Here is a 15442-nt window from a genome sequence, read left to right on the forward strand (position 1 = left end):
GTGAAGTTTCAGTGTTAAATCTGCAAATACACACATAACATAGTACTATTTCTACTACATAACTACTACACTTACAGTCTGCATGCACACAAGTCTGCTCCATTTTTTATTATTCAGATTGTGTTTAACCTCAGCAAGACACAGGTGAGAAGATCAGCTATTAAATCCACTCTTATTAGCCCTGGACAAAATAATATAATATATAAATATATATATATATATATATATATATACACGTTGACCGGCAACTCTCTTTGCATTTTAACAGGAAATACATCACATCTCATTTGGGTCAACATCAGAATAATATTGGGGTGAGAAAAGTTAATATCCCCTAAAATCTATTTTTATTGAGAAGGGAATTGAACGAATATGAGATGTAGAGAGCTGCTGTGAAGAGGCTAATAAGAGTTCACTGCTGTTAAAAAAAAGAAGAAAGAAAAAAGACAGACCCTCTATGTGGATATGTGATGAAACAGCATTATTTATCCAGCGATAAAACGTCTGTGCTCAAAAGTTTAAAAAATGACATTTAAAAAGACCAGTGATCATCATTTCAGACATTTAACGAGTCTTTCTTCTTCGCTTTTCCCACAGTCACGTCTGTCACAAACAGGAACCACTCAACATCGCACGCAGCCATCGCAGATTCATTGGCTCACGTCTGTGTGACTGGTGGCCATCTGTGTTTTTGAAGCCCACTAGTGAATAATTGATTGGTCCATGTATATGCAAAAAGGACGGACCCATCTCAAGAGGCATGTTAGGAGGTAACTTAGCAACACAGCAGAGCCCTGGTCAATTGTTAGGCAGCACTTGTGGAGGCGTGATGTGTACTCTAAATCAGGCGGCGGCGGCGGTGGCGGAGGTTGTTTTGCTGTGGTGCGAATGTGTTTGTGCGCAATCGTGTCCATGATTGTAAGAGTGTGGGAGGTTGACGGGGTTAAGGGTACTTCACTCACGCTGGCACTCTTTGCAGCAGGCACCCTTCACGTAGGCAGGCGCCGTGGCAGCCGGGCACTGAGGGGGAGGGCAGGAGATGGCCTCGCACTGCACCGTGCCGTTCTGAAGGAGGGAGAGGAACACAAGGTTTTTAAAGGTACTGATAGATGCTTCACCAATATCTGGAATTTAATAAACATGACATCATCTCTGCAGATATTCCTATTTATATATAAAAAAAATGTATTTAATGATTAATTAAATTACCTAATATCTCTACCTGGTGCCATCAAAAATATATATTTATATATATATATAAATATATATTTACTGGTGGAATAAAAAAAATATATTTTGACAATTAATCAAAATTACAGAAATAAAAAAAATACCACTAGTTGCAGACGAAAGACCCAAAAATATATATATATGTGCACATGGAAAAAATGATGTATCCTGCAGAGGATATTCAACAAGGATGAATCATATGTACAAGAACGATTGTTCAAAAACAGGTTCAATGATTTTGAACGATTGATTATTTGGAAATGTGTGACTGATAAATATTTTAAGACCTTTAATATTGTGTATGAGAAATCTTAAAGAACTGGATAAGGATGTTTTGTATTTTGTGCTATGAGTTGCCATCCTGTCCCTGGCATTGGGATAAGATTGTTATCTGCTCCCTCCCATAAGGTTTAATACAGAGATGTTTGTATTGTACGTTTGACTGCTGGAATACACGCTGGACCAAAAATATTCTCTGTTTATAATCTATGTTTATGTAATAAACTCATATATTCAAGTAAAGACAACTGAAGCTCATCGAGGTCATTCTTTTATTCACTACTGTGAACACCAATAAGAAATCCAGCCATCTTCATCAGACATCTGTGCTGAAGATTTTTTGTCATGATCAGTGTTCAGCTCTTATTTTCAAATTAAGAGAAATCAGATTCATGCAGGACAATTCAGCAGTGAGATACGGACTACAGCTGTGATATTCTCTCTTTTTTATTTTGGAATGCTATTGTCTCTTTTGTCCTCAAAAAGTCGATCGGTAAGTAATGGCACATGGACCAAACTGAAAAATCAAGTCAAGTACATTTTTCTCAAAGATGGTTTCAGTCAATTTTGGTCATTCCTATCTCACTGATGTTTGTTCAAGTGTTTCTGATAAGATTTATCTTTATTAAATTAGTTCAGTGGGACCTCAATACTGCGGCTCCTTCCCAGTTAGTATGCAGGATATTTTAGATTAATTTCTATATAGTGGCAGGACACACCATCCATCTATAGTCTCCGCATGCAGCTTAAAGTAGGTTGTACAAAGATTACATATAATATAATAATATAATATAATTTTGGACCCTGCTCCCTAATAAGTTTATACAATACAGCAATATTGTTAGAAACTGTCAGTTGTACAAATGTGCACGTCAAACTTGAATTATATTAGAATTTATTGATTTTGGTCTAAATGTTTCCTTTGCAAATGCTGGTGTGACAAGGTGCATATATAAATATTTGCCTATCTCCTCAGTTGCTGTAACGGAGGATACTATCAGAAATCGAGGGTGTGTTTACTCTTTAAATAGCAGAAGTCCCCGTTGTAAATTGACTCATCACCTGCAGCAGATTTCAACAGGAACTCCTACTTGTAAAAGTCTTAAATGTTATCTCCTCTTCTCCAGCTCTGCCTATAATTAACATTGCCTCCACGGATGAAAGCTCTGTGACAGCAACATCTCTGAACCTTATGCACATAATTGATAACATCTTAATGCATGACCTTTGAATTTTAAAGGTCACGGCTAATTGCCGCACATAAGGTAAGGAACATATCCCATCTAATTCCTTAATTGCAGCCAGGAATGGAAACACAACGTTCCTGGCGATTGGAGCGATTTCATAGGATGAGTGGGCAGAACAAATCCCTGATGATAATTATCATCTGTCAAGAGTAATTAGGTGCGGTGCACTGAGATATATGTGATTTTCTATTTTTTGCATGTTGGATAGTGGTGCACAAAGGCTCCTCATTGGCTGGTTAGAGGACTTCAGTAGCAGCGAATGAGTTTCATGTTCCATACGATGAGGAGACTGACAGGGGAATTCTGGGGGGTGACGTCTGTGGTACAAGCCGCAGATCTCCAATTGCTTCTAAGTCTCTTTGTGACAATTATTCAAACTTTAGGAGGATCGGGCATTACTAAGCACTGCTGTTGATGTTTCTAATCCTGAGCACAGTGGAAGTTTTCAATACACTCTCCTTTTTATTTTTCGGGTAACTGGGGCAACCCTTCTCTAATGCAAGTGAATGAAAAAACAAGCTGTTGATGAAGGGGCCCCCCACACTCTGCACTTTTACCATGCCCAAACACAAACACCCACACACACCCACCTCCACACACTTGATGAACAAGGGAGCAAAACAAAAAAGCCAAGGATAACAAGAAGAGCAGTGTGTGTGTGTGTGTGTGTGTGTGTGTGTGTGTAAATGACAGTCACAATGACACAAACACAGTATGACAAGCACATCAATCCCAGATTCAGACATGCACACATAAACAAACATGCACACACATATACTTACAAATAAAATGAAATCCTAGCCTTGCTCTATATTACTCTTACATACACACTCATGTACCTAGTGTACAAACGCACACACACACACACACAGTGTTGTGTGTTTGACGCCCCACCGTGCATGTGCAGTTCCTGCAGCCATCTGTCCAGCCCTCGTCCTCCCTGTAGACGACCCCCTTGACACTGCAGGTTCTCTCACAATAGCAGCCATCCAGTCCATTCATCTTCTCCTCTGCCCTGGACAGCTGCTCATGACACCCCCACCCACAAAAAAGAAAAACAAAAGCAAGAAGGAGAGAAGATGGGAGAGGATGAGTGTGTGCCTCCATGTGCGTCTATATTAACATATAGAAATCAGAGCTTCAAACGTAATCTAGTGGCAGCAGAAAAGTAAGTCTTATTAACACCTTTAACAGGTTTTACACACACACACATGCATGCACACACACACACACACAATCTCTGCATCATGACACAACAGACTTCCACAATTTCTAACGTCTATTGTTAATACGGCCCTGACTGCCTGTTGCAGTGAATGTTATGCTACAGCCCAGTTTTATAGCACAAACCTAAAATATGAATTACTGTTACAAAGTGGGACAGGTCCTATCAAATTACTTTACCTTGCTGGAGGTTTTAGCAAGGATGTCCTGCAGCTCCATGATTTTCTGCACAAGTCCATGGAAATCATTGCAGGTTGGGCAAGCTGAGATACAAGAGACAGACTCATTTAGTGATTCAGATGTCAGAAATCTGTCTAATAATGTATCTAAGGATTCCAGATATCCCTGTCTGACATAGACTCGATGCATCAAGGAGACCAGAAGGTGCAACAATATACAAACACTAACACAGTAACATGAGCAACTGTCACCCCCAAGTCTGAAGATGTCTCCCACAGCATCCCCATATATCTTCCTCTACTTGCGACACCCATTCTAACAGCACATCCATGAGTGGCTAGAATCGCTGTCACTCTCTATGTGACATGATGTGTTCACATCGATAGTTAAGTCTAAATATTCATTCCTCAATAACCTTGTGTCCATAGGTCTTACCACTGGTGTCTCTGTCTGGGGCGTCTGAGTTAGATATGAAAGTCCCTGAGCGTAGACAATGTACTGTTGGTTGGTCCTTTATCTATAACCTGACCTCGGGTACTGCTTAGAGAGAGAAGGGAGTATCTGTGGAAGTAGACAGGCACTATTCTCCTGTGCAGATATAGTGTAATAAACAATATACTTAATATACAGTGGCGTGTACAGTAATGTGTGAGGATGGTCAAAAAATCCTCAACATGAAGGTTGGATGGAATGAGCGCCAACTTGTAGAAATCATTGACAAATATCTGAATCACAACAAAAATTCAATGTCAAAATGTTTACCTTCTCAAGAGTCTCACTGATTACAACTTAAAATCATGGTAAACTGAGGTAAACATTACTGATTTCATTGAGGTATGTTGATTATTTCTTTAATATATGTGTGTGATTGGTTTCTCCGCCCACAGATAATTTTACACAGATAAAATTGAATTCGTACAATAATATTCGTTAGTATATTTTGCTCATTTGTGAATCCAAAGGAAATAGCATCAAGGCAAAAAATTGGGAATTTCACCTTCTTGCTGAATTATCTACAAAAAAGATTTCCACAGAAAATTGCTTCTTAATTGCGAAGCACTTTTAAAGCTGTTTTACTCCAGTGAGTAAAGAGCATTTCAAGAATTTAAATAAAAAACAAATCAGAGCCTCACAAAATAAGTGCCGAAGGTAATTTAAATGAAATTAACCACACAGCGAAATGCTCCTTGGATGTGTTAAGTAAGAGTAAGAATAAGCACTCACTTCTGTTCAGGTCCGGACACTGAGAGATGTAACCCTGTGGCATCACCACGATCTCCACGTCCTGCATCACCCCCTGGACACAGCGACACACAACAAACCTTTTAATAACGGAGAATAACACCTTACGAAACGCAGGCAGGCAATAAAAAATGAGATGAAGCATGTTAATGCGCATTAAGTGGGTAAGGACCCAGAGGGGCGGTGGTGTCTAAGCGTGCTCACTGTGCATCTTCCACATGAGATAACTTGGAGCACAAGCATGCGCCGGACGAGCAAACACAAAACCAGCAACCCTGTTTATGAGAACCCTTGGTAACTGCTGCATCATAAAACTGAGCACAGTGACACAGCAGTCAGTCTGGGAGCGAGAGGGAGACGTAAATAGTGAGATGAATCATCTCATAACTGGACACCAACAGGAAGTCGAGAGAGCGAGTGACGTGCAGGTCTCAGCAGGTAGACAGGACTTTTATTATATTTTTTTCTCCAATCTCCTCTGAAGAGCATAAATAGAAGATACAGATTCAATTTGGTTCATAAGTCCCTGACCGGCAGCCTGTCGTCCTGTGCACAAACTCCAAACACACACACACATATACACATCCACACAAATGCTACATCGCCACGGCAACCTGGCCTATTACATTCCTTGAGTGCATTTATTTCTCTTACAGAATGGAGAGGGGCAACTTAGTAGAAATTGTTTTTTAAATTGTCTTCCCACTTCAATTTACCATCCGTAAATTTAAAATCCTGTAGCAATGATGTGCTGGTTCGTCACGGCGACGTGCTGAAATAGAGGCAGATAGGAGCCGTGTCTCTCAAAACTTGTAACTATAAACTATACATTTATCTGCAGCCGTCGTATGCTCGTCCCCCAATGCCTCAACAGAACACCTTATCTGTACTGTAATTATTACAGTGCTTTTACCATATATGCTTTTATCTCCAGTAATGCCATGTATTTCAGAGGGAAATGAAATATAAATGGGGGAGGTTTAGCAACTTATTACAAGGATTTAGATGAAATCCTGTAGGTTTGATTGGATCACTTCAAAGAGAGCATAGAGAGACTATGGCTTGATACGGAGCTGAAGAGAAATAGGGCAGATGTCAGTTAATTCTTTTATAGATTTGACCCCAGCTACATACAATTGACAGTAAAAGCCCACCTCTAATGATCCACTAGCTAATGGTCTAGCATATATTAATAAAACGTGAGGGGTAAGTTATTCATTTCTAATCACATTTGATTGGAAAAAATGGATAGAGCAGAAATTGAATTGAAGAGGAAGGCTTTTTGGGACATTTTTGAAGGTATTGTCTGGCTCTAATACATTTTCTGTATTCAAATGAAACACCTTTTATCTTTATATTACATTTTTAAAACTAATATAGTATACTATTTTTATCAAATTTATTCCAGATTCTGTTTCTATTCCTATTTTTTATAACTTACGACATTTCTCCTTTGCGCTGCTACTTCCATTGTATCATATCATTTCTTCTATTGTGTCGTATCATACCTTATCTTAATCTGTCAAACATTTATTTTATCATTGTACATGTTCAAACTCCTTTTGGTCTCAATTAAAAAACATCTTATATTGTTTGAACATTTAACAAAGGGATATTTAATCAAATTATTTCACTGACTTTAAGCAGAGCCTGTGTTCTACTGCAGCACCATCTAAACAGCCAGTTGCCAGACTTTGCTTTGCACCTTCTGGCAAGTGAAAAAAAAAAGAGAGACACTGGGACTTTCTGTTATGGCACCACGCAGGCACTAAGACGTGGGACGTGGACGGTCTCCCCATCTGTACAGGAAATGGGTATTTGTCAAACACAGGAAACGGAAGAGTTGAAGCTGGATGAAGTTCGATACATTTTCTACAAGATGCAAACAATCATAAGAGGAAATATCCTGCCAGGCTAAAAAGAAATAACTTTGAAATGAAATCTGACTGAGAAATAAATCCTGGTTTGCATGTTCCTTGTTCCATTTAGATTTGCCTACATGAAAAAATAAAATGTTTCATTTTTTTTTCACTGGGATATATTACCATACAAATCAAGTGCAAATGATAGATCTCATGAAATAAAAAAAAATGTCACACTAGATATGAAAGATCTCGTAATTTAGCTATATTACAATGTGTGAAGACTATAAAGACATATATACATGTATATATATAAATATATATATTAGGTTGTGAAGCACAGGTATGCAAGTTCTGATTAAAAATCTACTAACACTGCTACGGCTGAGATTTTCCTCAGGTACGGCTCACACTAGAGTACACATACAATCTTACTGTGTCTATGTGTGTGAGCGCATGTGTGCTAATGAAGCAGTGTGTTTTAAAAGGAGACCTGGCGTCCTAGCAACTAATCACGGCTTCACAGAGCAGCGGGGAGAGATGCCGCTACGTGACAAGATTAGCCGGTGACCTCCGAGGTTTCTTTCATCTACCAATTAACACAGAGGAAATCCAACAGCCGGGACACAATGTGTATAGAAGCAACACACACACACGCACAAAGGTACACATCTACACACCATCAAACACAGAGCTAGACGCTGATTAAAATAGTTATAGATGCTGGTGAGGCGACATTTTGCCCCAACATGTCTCCCCAGGTGGGAAATTTTGGGAGTGTGGTCCAGTCTGGGAGAAGCAATATATGTCTCTCACTCTCATAAACAATAACATAGACTAAGCTTAATGAGCAGAGTCCACAGGCTATTTAATGATTTCTCCCAGATCAGCGTTGTGGGACTTGCTGAGATAATTGCACTGGGCTTAGCTGCAGACTAAGGGAAAGGGAGCAACAATGACAAAAAGAAGAAAAAACTCAATTCCTAGGATTGGCAGAACAACCCTCAAATTAAAATGGTAAGCCTGTAGAAATGCATGCAATTAAACCCAACAGCTATAATAAATAAAACCCAAACAAGCCAAAGAAAGAAGAAGCAGAAGATACAGTATAAACCGAGATTGCGACAAATTACTTGTTCTTGCCATTCTGCATAATTAGCTTTTTTGTAATATCGCAGATAAGGACGTGCATCGACATTTATATTCTGAGAGGAAAAGTTTGTGCTGACCTTAAAGAACCCATGAGCGGCGTTTCTCTGTCCGAGCCAGAAGGATGCATCCTCAGGTACGTCCATGTAAGGGGCTTCCACCACCCTCTCGTAAATCCTGCAAAACACACAGAGCTGTTAGAGTTATCCCTGAAAGTTTTTATTCTTCTTCTCTTCAATCCCTCGACATTTCTCACTGATTTCTAACAACCACATCCCTCCACACTGCAGGCCTTGCCCTGTTAAATCTTCCTGTTAACTCTTTCTCCCGAGGAGGCTATACATAGCCGCATGCTCTCCGTGATACACATGGTGTTACCGTCTGCTTCTTTCATTGTGCCAAGGAAGATCCTCGTACATAAACAGTAACACCCCCTTTATACAGCAGATGCATGTGCGATGCTGGTCTGCTCAGGGTGCTTGTGACCCATGCCGCCTGCCGTCAGCAGAGACGACAGTCTGCAGTGTGGCTCCATACACTTAACTGCTAAACAACAACAATACACTCAATTACACAGAGTAATCACCAAATTAAGCTTTGGTTCTGCTTTGTCATTCAGTCCACACACAGCCTCTCTCACCTGCCCACATGTGCACACTTGCTTTTTCATCCTTCTTTTGTCTCTCTCTGCTTTCAGAGAGGTAGTTAGCTGATGTTTAAATTAAAATATCATAAAGTTATTTTTCAATCTCTGATAGAAAGGCGAGGGTACCAAAGACGGGCAGCCCATATTAAACTCCTTCCCTGTCTAAAAATAAAAATGTTTGATATATTGAAATTATTTAATATTGATAATTACCACGATAAATGTGACAGGATTATTTCTTTTAAGTTTTAAGACAGATTTTTGTTCCTGAGTGAAGGTTCTGTTTTTTTAACAGCAACATTTTTTACAAATCTTAAATAAACAATTATGTGAAGGGAAGGTCGGACAGATGCTGATGTAGGTAAGTTACACACCACGCCTCTGATTTCAGAACACAGGCGTGTTATATAGAAATCAAACACCAGGGCAGGTTTATACTGCCTTTAATAAGTTGAATGTAAACAAGTAAAGCTGAAATAATGAGGGGTCTTAATAACAGCAATATGACGGATCTCTGATAAAAAGACTGACGATATTTATAGTAGGAATACACCAATCCTGAGTTGCTGTCTTTCCTCTTTGAATGAATTGAACTTAATGTGGATCAGTCATGCTGTGGCTGATACTAATCCAGTGGATTGGATTGGCTCCTCTCTAATTAACACAATGACGTTGAATTGTTTTTTTGAAACACAGGAGCATACCATTTTTTCAGTTTAATCAATCATGAAATCAAAGAACCTCCACCATCAATACTATTCTTCTCAAAACATATACATTGTTAAAAGAAAGAAAGGGTGTTTCTTTTTTTTTTTTTTGGTCAATAACCTGACACCTACATTAACTCGAGCACTGGCAGTTTGGTCAGGGATTCAGGTGTGTTAGCACTTAGCTGTTAGCCTCAAGCAGCGATGACGAGCAGCTATGGAAGTCTGGATAACCCAATTTCTTGTTTCACTACACACCTCCATGTTTTTCATTTTAAACTTGTTGACTTCAGCCCCAGAAGACACCGACTCAAATGGCATCACTTGAGGAAAACATTAGGTTTCACATATCTCCCTCGGGAGCCACAACTTGGGTTTATAAAACTTTTTTCCTCAAGACATGTAAACAGACTATAGGATGTGTGAAACCGGTGGAGTTCTTCTTAAACTTCACTGTTACACTTATTACATAGAAATTCCCAGCTTCTTACCTATTGCAGTCAACATGCAGTATGACGTGAGAGGCACTGACGGCCACAGAGACCTTGTGCCACTGGTCGTCAGCCAGGCTGTAAGGGAACACCTCAGTGTGGGCCTGCTGGCCTTTGGTGCGGTAGTGAAGACGCACCTCGCTGCGCTGGCCACTGCTCTCCAGCTCCAGAAACCTGGAGAATAAAAAAAATACCAGCATACTGCTTCAAGTAAGAGCTGCTAAATGACAAGGTTGGTGTTAACTGCCATGCACATTATGTCTTGATGCATTAAAGTCTCAATAATGGGAGCAAAATCCTTACGTCTGTCGACACAGAAACCTGCATGCATCATTTAGGTGTCTAAGCCCAGAGCTCCTCTCAGCACCGTGGTGAGAGACAGCACATCACTCATTTCCAGGCAGCGCACTCACATCCATCCAGATTTGCAACACCATTTAGAATTTAATCACATCGGTAGTCAAGCATAATGGCACTATATGGTGGTTAGGTGCAACATCAGCAACACAGAATAATGGCCCACATGGAGAGGTTCAACTCTTTACATTGGAGTATTAGTATTCACAGAGAATCCTCTTCTCCACACCAGTGAGACTCACCCTGCATAGTTACACTGATGGAAAGAGCTGCTGATATACACCCATCACATCTGCCTTCAAAGACTTATTTAAACTATTGCTGGGGAAAAAAAGAAAGAAATACACTACACCTTCCTGCGTGTGATGCAATAAAATCGATTTATCTGCAAACCATATCTAATGGATGTACTCTCCCCCCCAGCCATGCATGCACATTCATCCTGACTCCATAAATGCACTGGCTATGTCATGCAGTGCTGCTTAGTTACATATGAACGGCAGGGAAAGCTAATCAGCAGAGGGGGAAGAGTCATTAACATTCCTGTGAGCTCTCACGCTGAACACTGACTTTAATGCACTAACTGTTCAATCAATGCATTATGTGGCGTTCAGATTTCTGTCCTGATCATCCAACGGCTCAGCCGCCACAAACTGATGGAAAACATTAGCATGCTAACTGCAGATACAGTACGTCATTAGTTTTCCATCCACGATTACAGACTCAATGTTCGGATCGTTGATGGCCTGTGAATAATACGTCGGCATACAGGATAATTTGCTTTGTTTACTCGACTGGTGCTTAAAGCCTCTAAAATCGAATACAAATATTCAGGTTTCAATCTACATATTACAGATTACTGCTGATGTGGCGTACAGGAAACAGCTTCTTGGTTTATCAGTGCAGCTTTTACAAACAGCTTTACAGTACTCCATGTGGCATTTTGGACCATTGGTCTCCTTCTTCACAATATATACATTTCCAAAAATGCTTTTGTATATATTTTATCTGATTTGATATTTTTCATCTGTATGCATTTTACTGTTATTTATCTGCACGTATATCTCATAGGCTGTAAATAAAGATGGAGGATGGCCAAACTATTCTGGATACAAATGCTTCCATCTGACACCAAGGAAGTAATTTGGAGCCAGAATCTGATTGGGAGTATGTAGGTCCTGCCGATACACCCTCTCGACCAATCGTAAGTCAGTCTCAGGTGTAAATCATGACTTTTTTTTTATAGATATCAATTTTAACTTTTAGTTGTATACTGCAGCCTGCCACCAGGAGCAACCAAGACACTTGGGCTTCACTTTTGAGGAGTTGTCATGTCATCCATATCTTAAATCAATAGCATGGGATACCCTTCTTGAATATAACAAACCATAGTGTACACAGATTGTGCTGTTAGAGGTGAACAGATCATACCTGTGCTCGGAGTGATGTATGGAGAGGATGACCCCAGAGTTGAGGTGATCCTGTTTGAGGGTCACCAGCACAGTAAACTCATTCTTGCCTCTCAGCTTATGCACCATTTGCTCAGACACCTCAGCAGGAGCCTTTACTTCCCTGGAGGACCCTGAAAGAAGACCGATAGATCAGATATTATTAGAAACCACTTCTTGGAGAGATTGATGCTGAATATATTGATGACAGGATGATGTCACTGAAAAGCTATTTAAACACATTCAAAGGTTTCAAAGGTTTCAAACAAAATATACAGATGCTGTGTTAAATACTTTACAAGAATAAATAAAAATGCAATATCTCAATATCAAAATCAAGACCTTTTTCCCAACTGTTATAATTTCCTTGGTATTACTTTAATTGAACAAGAGATTTCTGGAATGAAAACACCAATAAGATGGCACATATTATGCCACTGTTAATTACACTAATTTAACAGAGTGATGACGATATCCTGTTGAGGAAATTAGAAACATTTTAGGAACATACGTCGTTTGACAGGAAGATTTGCTGTACAAAACTACTGAACATTCGGTTGGGATTTCACAGGCCACATGCTCTAAATATTTAATGTTTTCACTCTCTGGACAAATTTGAATTCATAAATGAGAAAATCAACACTGAACCCACGAAACACACTGAAAGTAAAGTGACATGAACAAAAATATACAGAAAAGTTCCTTTAAAATGTCTCATAACATGAATAACGTGACATATTTTAAAGTCATTCAAAATGTGTTCCCATACAGTGTACTCTTCACGCCCCACCCAACCATTGGCATAGTGGTGAGTGGCAATGAGTGAATTCTCATTTTTGGGTGAACTATCTCTTTAAGTGCTGTCACACATGAAATCATATGAAACACCCACCTACAAAACCTGATCAAAAAACATCTAAACAAGGGTGTAGCACTACAGCGACATGACTTGAAATGAATTGAAAGACTGATGGTGCAGACGGGGAGGGCGTTTTCTGTGCTGTTCGCTCGTAAGCACCAGCGTGCCCCCTTCCTCCTCCCCAACTCTACACAGACGTCCATGCTACTTTAATGGAAGCATCAATAAATGATGACGTTTCTCAGAAGCAATCACATCAAAGAGTTCACTTCCAGCTATGGGATGCATGCAAGATGCCCTGGCACACTTAAGCGCTCCAGGAAGCTAGTGTGGCGGCTTCTCCTCAGTGTATTAACATTATTTCCAGCTGGTGAGAGAAGCCAATTAATGCAATGCAACATGAAACAGCAACAAAAAGCCACGACGCCGATGACTGCCGTGCTCATCGCTTTTATACGACACAATGACAACACTGAAAAAACCGGAAGCTGCGTTCGTATTTCTCTTCTCAAACCTTCAACAAAGCACTTATCGTGCTAGCATTAGCCCTTTCTTCCCTGATGAAGGCTTTTAAGCCCATCAAGGACACATTTGGAGTCATTTCTGTCTAAACAAAAACTGCTCACTGGATCTGTTTCTCAGCAGCAGACATGCACAGGGCACGTTTTCATGCATTTTGCATTGCCAGCAGAGTATCATTCCAGTGTCATTGGCTGAGGCGGGACAGATGGTCCGATGACTGTAGGAGTTCTGCCTCGCAGTAATCTGCCGTCATCAACAGATCCCACTTGATAACCAATTCCAAATGACCACTGGTGACAGTAACGACAGAAATTATAGGATATCATTTTTTTGTTTACTGAGCTTGGATTAAAGCTTCAACTGTCAGTCTTATATTTGAGCATTTTTTAGACAAATGCCTTTGCAATTAGTCATTTTCCACTTTTGAAACAAAGATAAGCTCAAGAGGATTCACAATGTATGTTGGTCAGTCTATCGCCAAGCTCTGTGTTGAACAGAGGGAACGCTGACATTTTAATCACGGGCAAAATGAGCGCAGTGGGAGCAGGTGTCAGGGCGGGGTCCGCACTGAGAGACGGTTGATGAGGCGGGGGGGATGGTGAGGACTGAAGAACCGCTACCACTGGGCTGCTCCACAGCTTGGCAGCCACGTTTGATCTACGAGTGGATGACTCTCATCACTAATCTTTATACTTTAAGGGGAAGGGGCTGCTTCAAGTGGGTCTGTGGGGGTTGTAACGGGGGCGGAGGAGGCATCACTTGGACAGAGTTATGTACTTGTCTGTATTAAAAAGTGTATTGATCTCAACACTGCTAACTGTCCTTCAAACTAAGATCAATCAGATATACCAGAAACATCTCTGCATCAGGGCCAGATCAAGGTAGGGGGTATGTACGGCAGTGGCACTGGCCCCTGCTGAAATCTGATTGGCCCCTGAAGTGCCCCTATCCTGTCAGTAGTCTTTAATCAACTAGTCAGTTACTCAGTTACTAACAAAACTAACAATAAACATGACAATTTATTAGGAACTTTTCGGTAAACAAGAAATGACTTAAATGTGAACTTTACTGAATCAGGAAGTTTGCATGGATGTTGGACATATAATTGGCCCCTCTCTGTAAATTATGGCCCCTTCACAACCCCTGACCCGACACTACTCTGCATCCCTAAAATCGAGAGTATATGAAGGAACAGTAGATTACATTGTGCTGTGATGAGGGTGCTAGCGTTCCCACCTTCCAAATCAATATGGCCCTGCAGAGGGGGGCCTTTGGTCGATTATCTATTGGCAGCTGCCTGGATGGGGCAGCCACCTGCTCCTACAATCACCACTTTGATGTGAAATATTGACACAAAATAGCTTTAAAATGATGATGTAGTGATAAAATTCAAATCGACAAAAGATTTTCAGCACAGCTCGTCATCTCTTGTCAGAGAGACATACAGATTTTGAAAGAGTTTTCCAAAAAGCCTCCAGCTCAACAGCATCCAGAGGAAGCGCGGCTTTGGGCTACAGCCTAATCTTATCTCCTGGGTACATTCTACTTTAATGGTTATGCTCAGGCCACAATTTCCATCCCTCAGCTTCACTTCTAATCTTAAACTGTCTAATGTGGTCTTATTTCGTCTGACCCTTAGGACACACACAGCATTGCATGTGCATATAGTGGCGGCACTGCACCAGTCACTTGCTCACACATTGAGTATTTAGAACAGGTGCCCTGCAGCAAAGCATGAGAGCGCAGATAAACCGAGCTTTAACACAATCCCTTTCTCACACAGTGCTTTCACTCCTACCTGTGCTTACAGAGTCAGTTTTTGTACTGAGTAAAAATAATATAGTCCGAAGTGTATTTTTATTTGCATTACATGTTTGGCTTCTAATTTAATGAATTTCCAGAGGAAATAGTGACTGAAAAACAGTGTTGCTGATATTAGAAGAAGATCATAGCCACTTTCATATGTGAATAATGAGGACTCTCGTTCTTTGGTCTGGAA

General features: G+C 40.3%; 1 protein-coding gene across 2 annotated transcripts in view; it reads right to left on the reverse strand.

The window, feature by feature from the left end:
• nell2a (neural EGFL like 2a) overlaps positions 1–15442 on the reverse strand; it is an 82716-nt gene that overhangs the window by 61451 nt on the left and 5823 nt on the right. For both annotated transcript variants that reach the window (XM_069528731.1, XM_069528730.1), the window contains exons 3-9: positions 12046–12196; positions 10258–10431; positions 8494–8590; positions 5385–5457; positions 4161–4243; positions 3651–3779; positions 963–1065 (exon numbers count right to left, since the gene is read on the reverse strand). In XM_069528731.1, coding sequence (XP_069384832.1) covers positions 963–1065; positions 3651–3779; positions 4161–4243; positions 5385–5457; positions 8494–8590; positions 10258–10431; positions 12046–12196 — 810 coding nt within the window. The remainder of the gene's footprint in view (positions 1–962; positions 1066–3650; positions 3780–4160; positions 4244–5384; positions 5458–8493; positions 8591–10257; positions 10432–12045; positions 12197–15442) is intronic.

This window comes from Paralichthys olivaceus, chromosome 7 (genome assembly GCF_024713975.1).
Source record: "Paralichthys olivaceus isolate ysfri-2021 chromosome 7, ASM2471397v2, whole genome shotgun sequence".
Taxonomy (NCBI): domain Eukaryota; kingdom Metazoa; phylum Chordata; class Actinopteri; order Pleuronectiformes; family Paralichthyidae; genus Paralichthys; species Paralichthys olivaceus.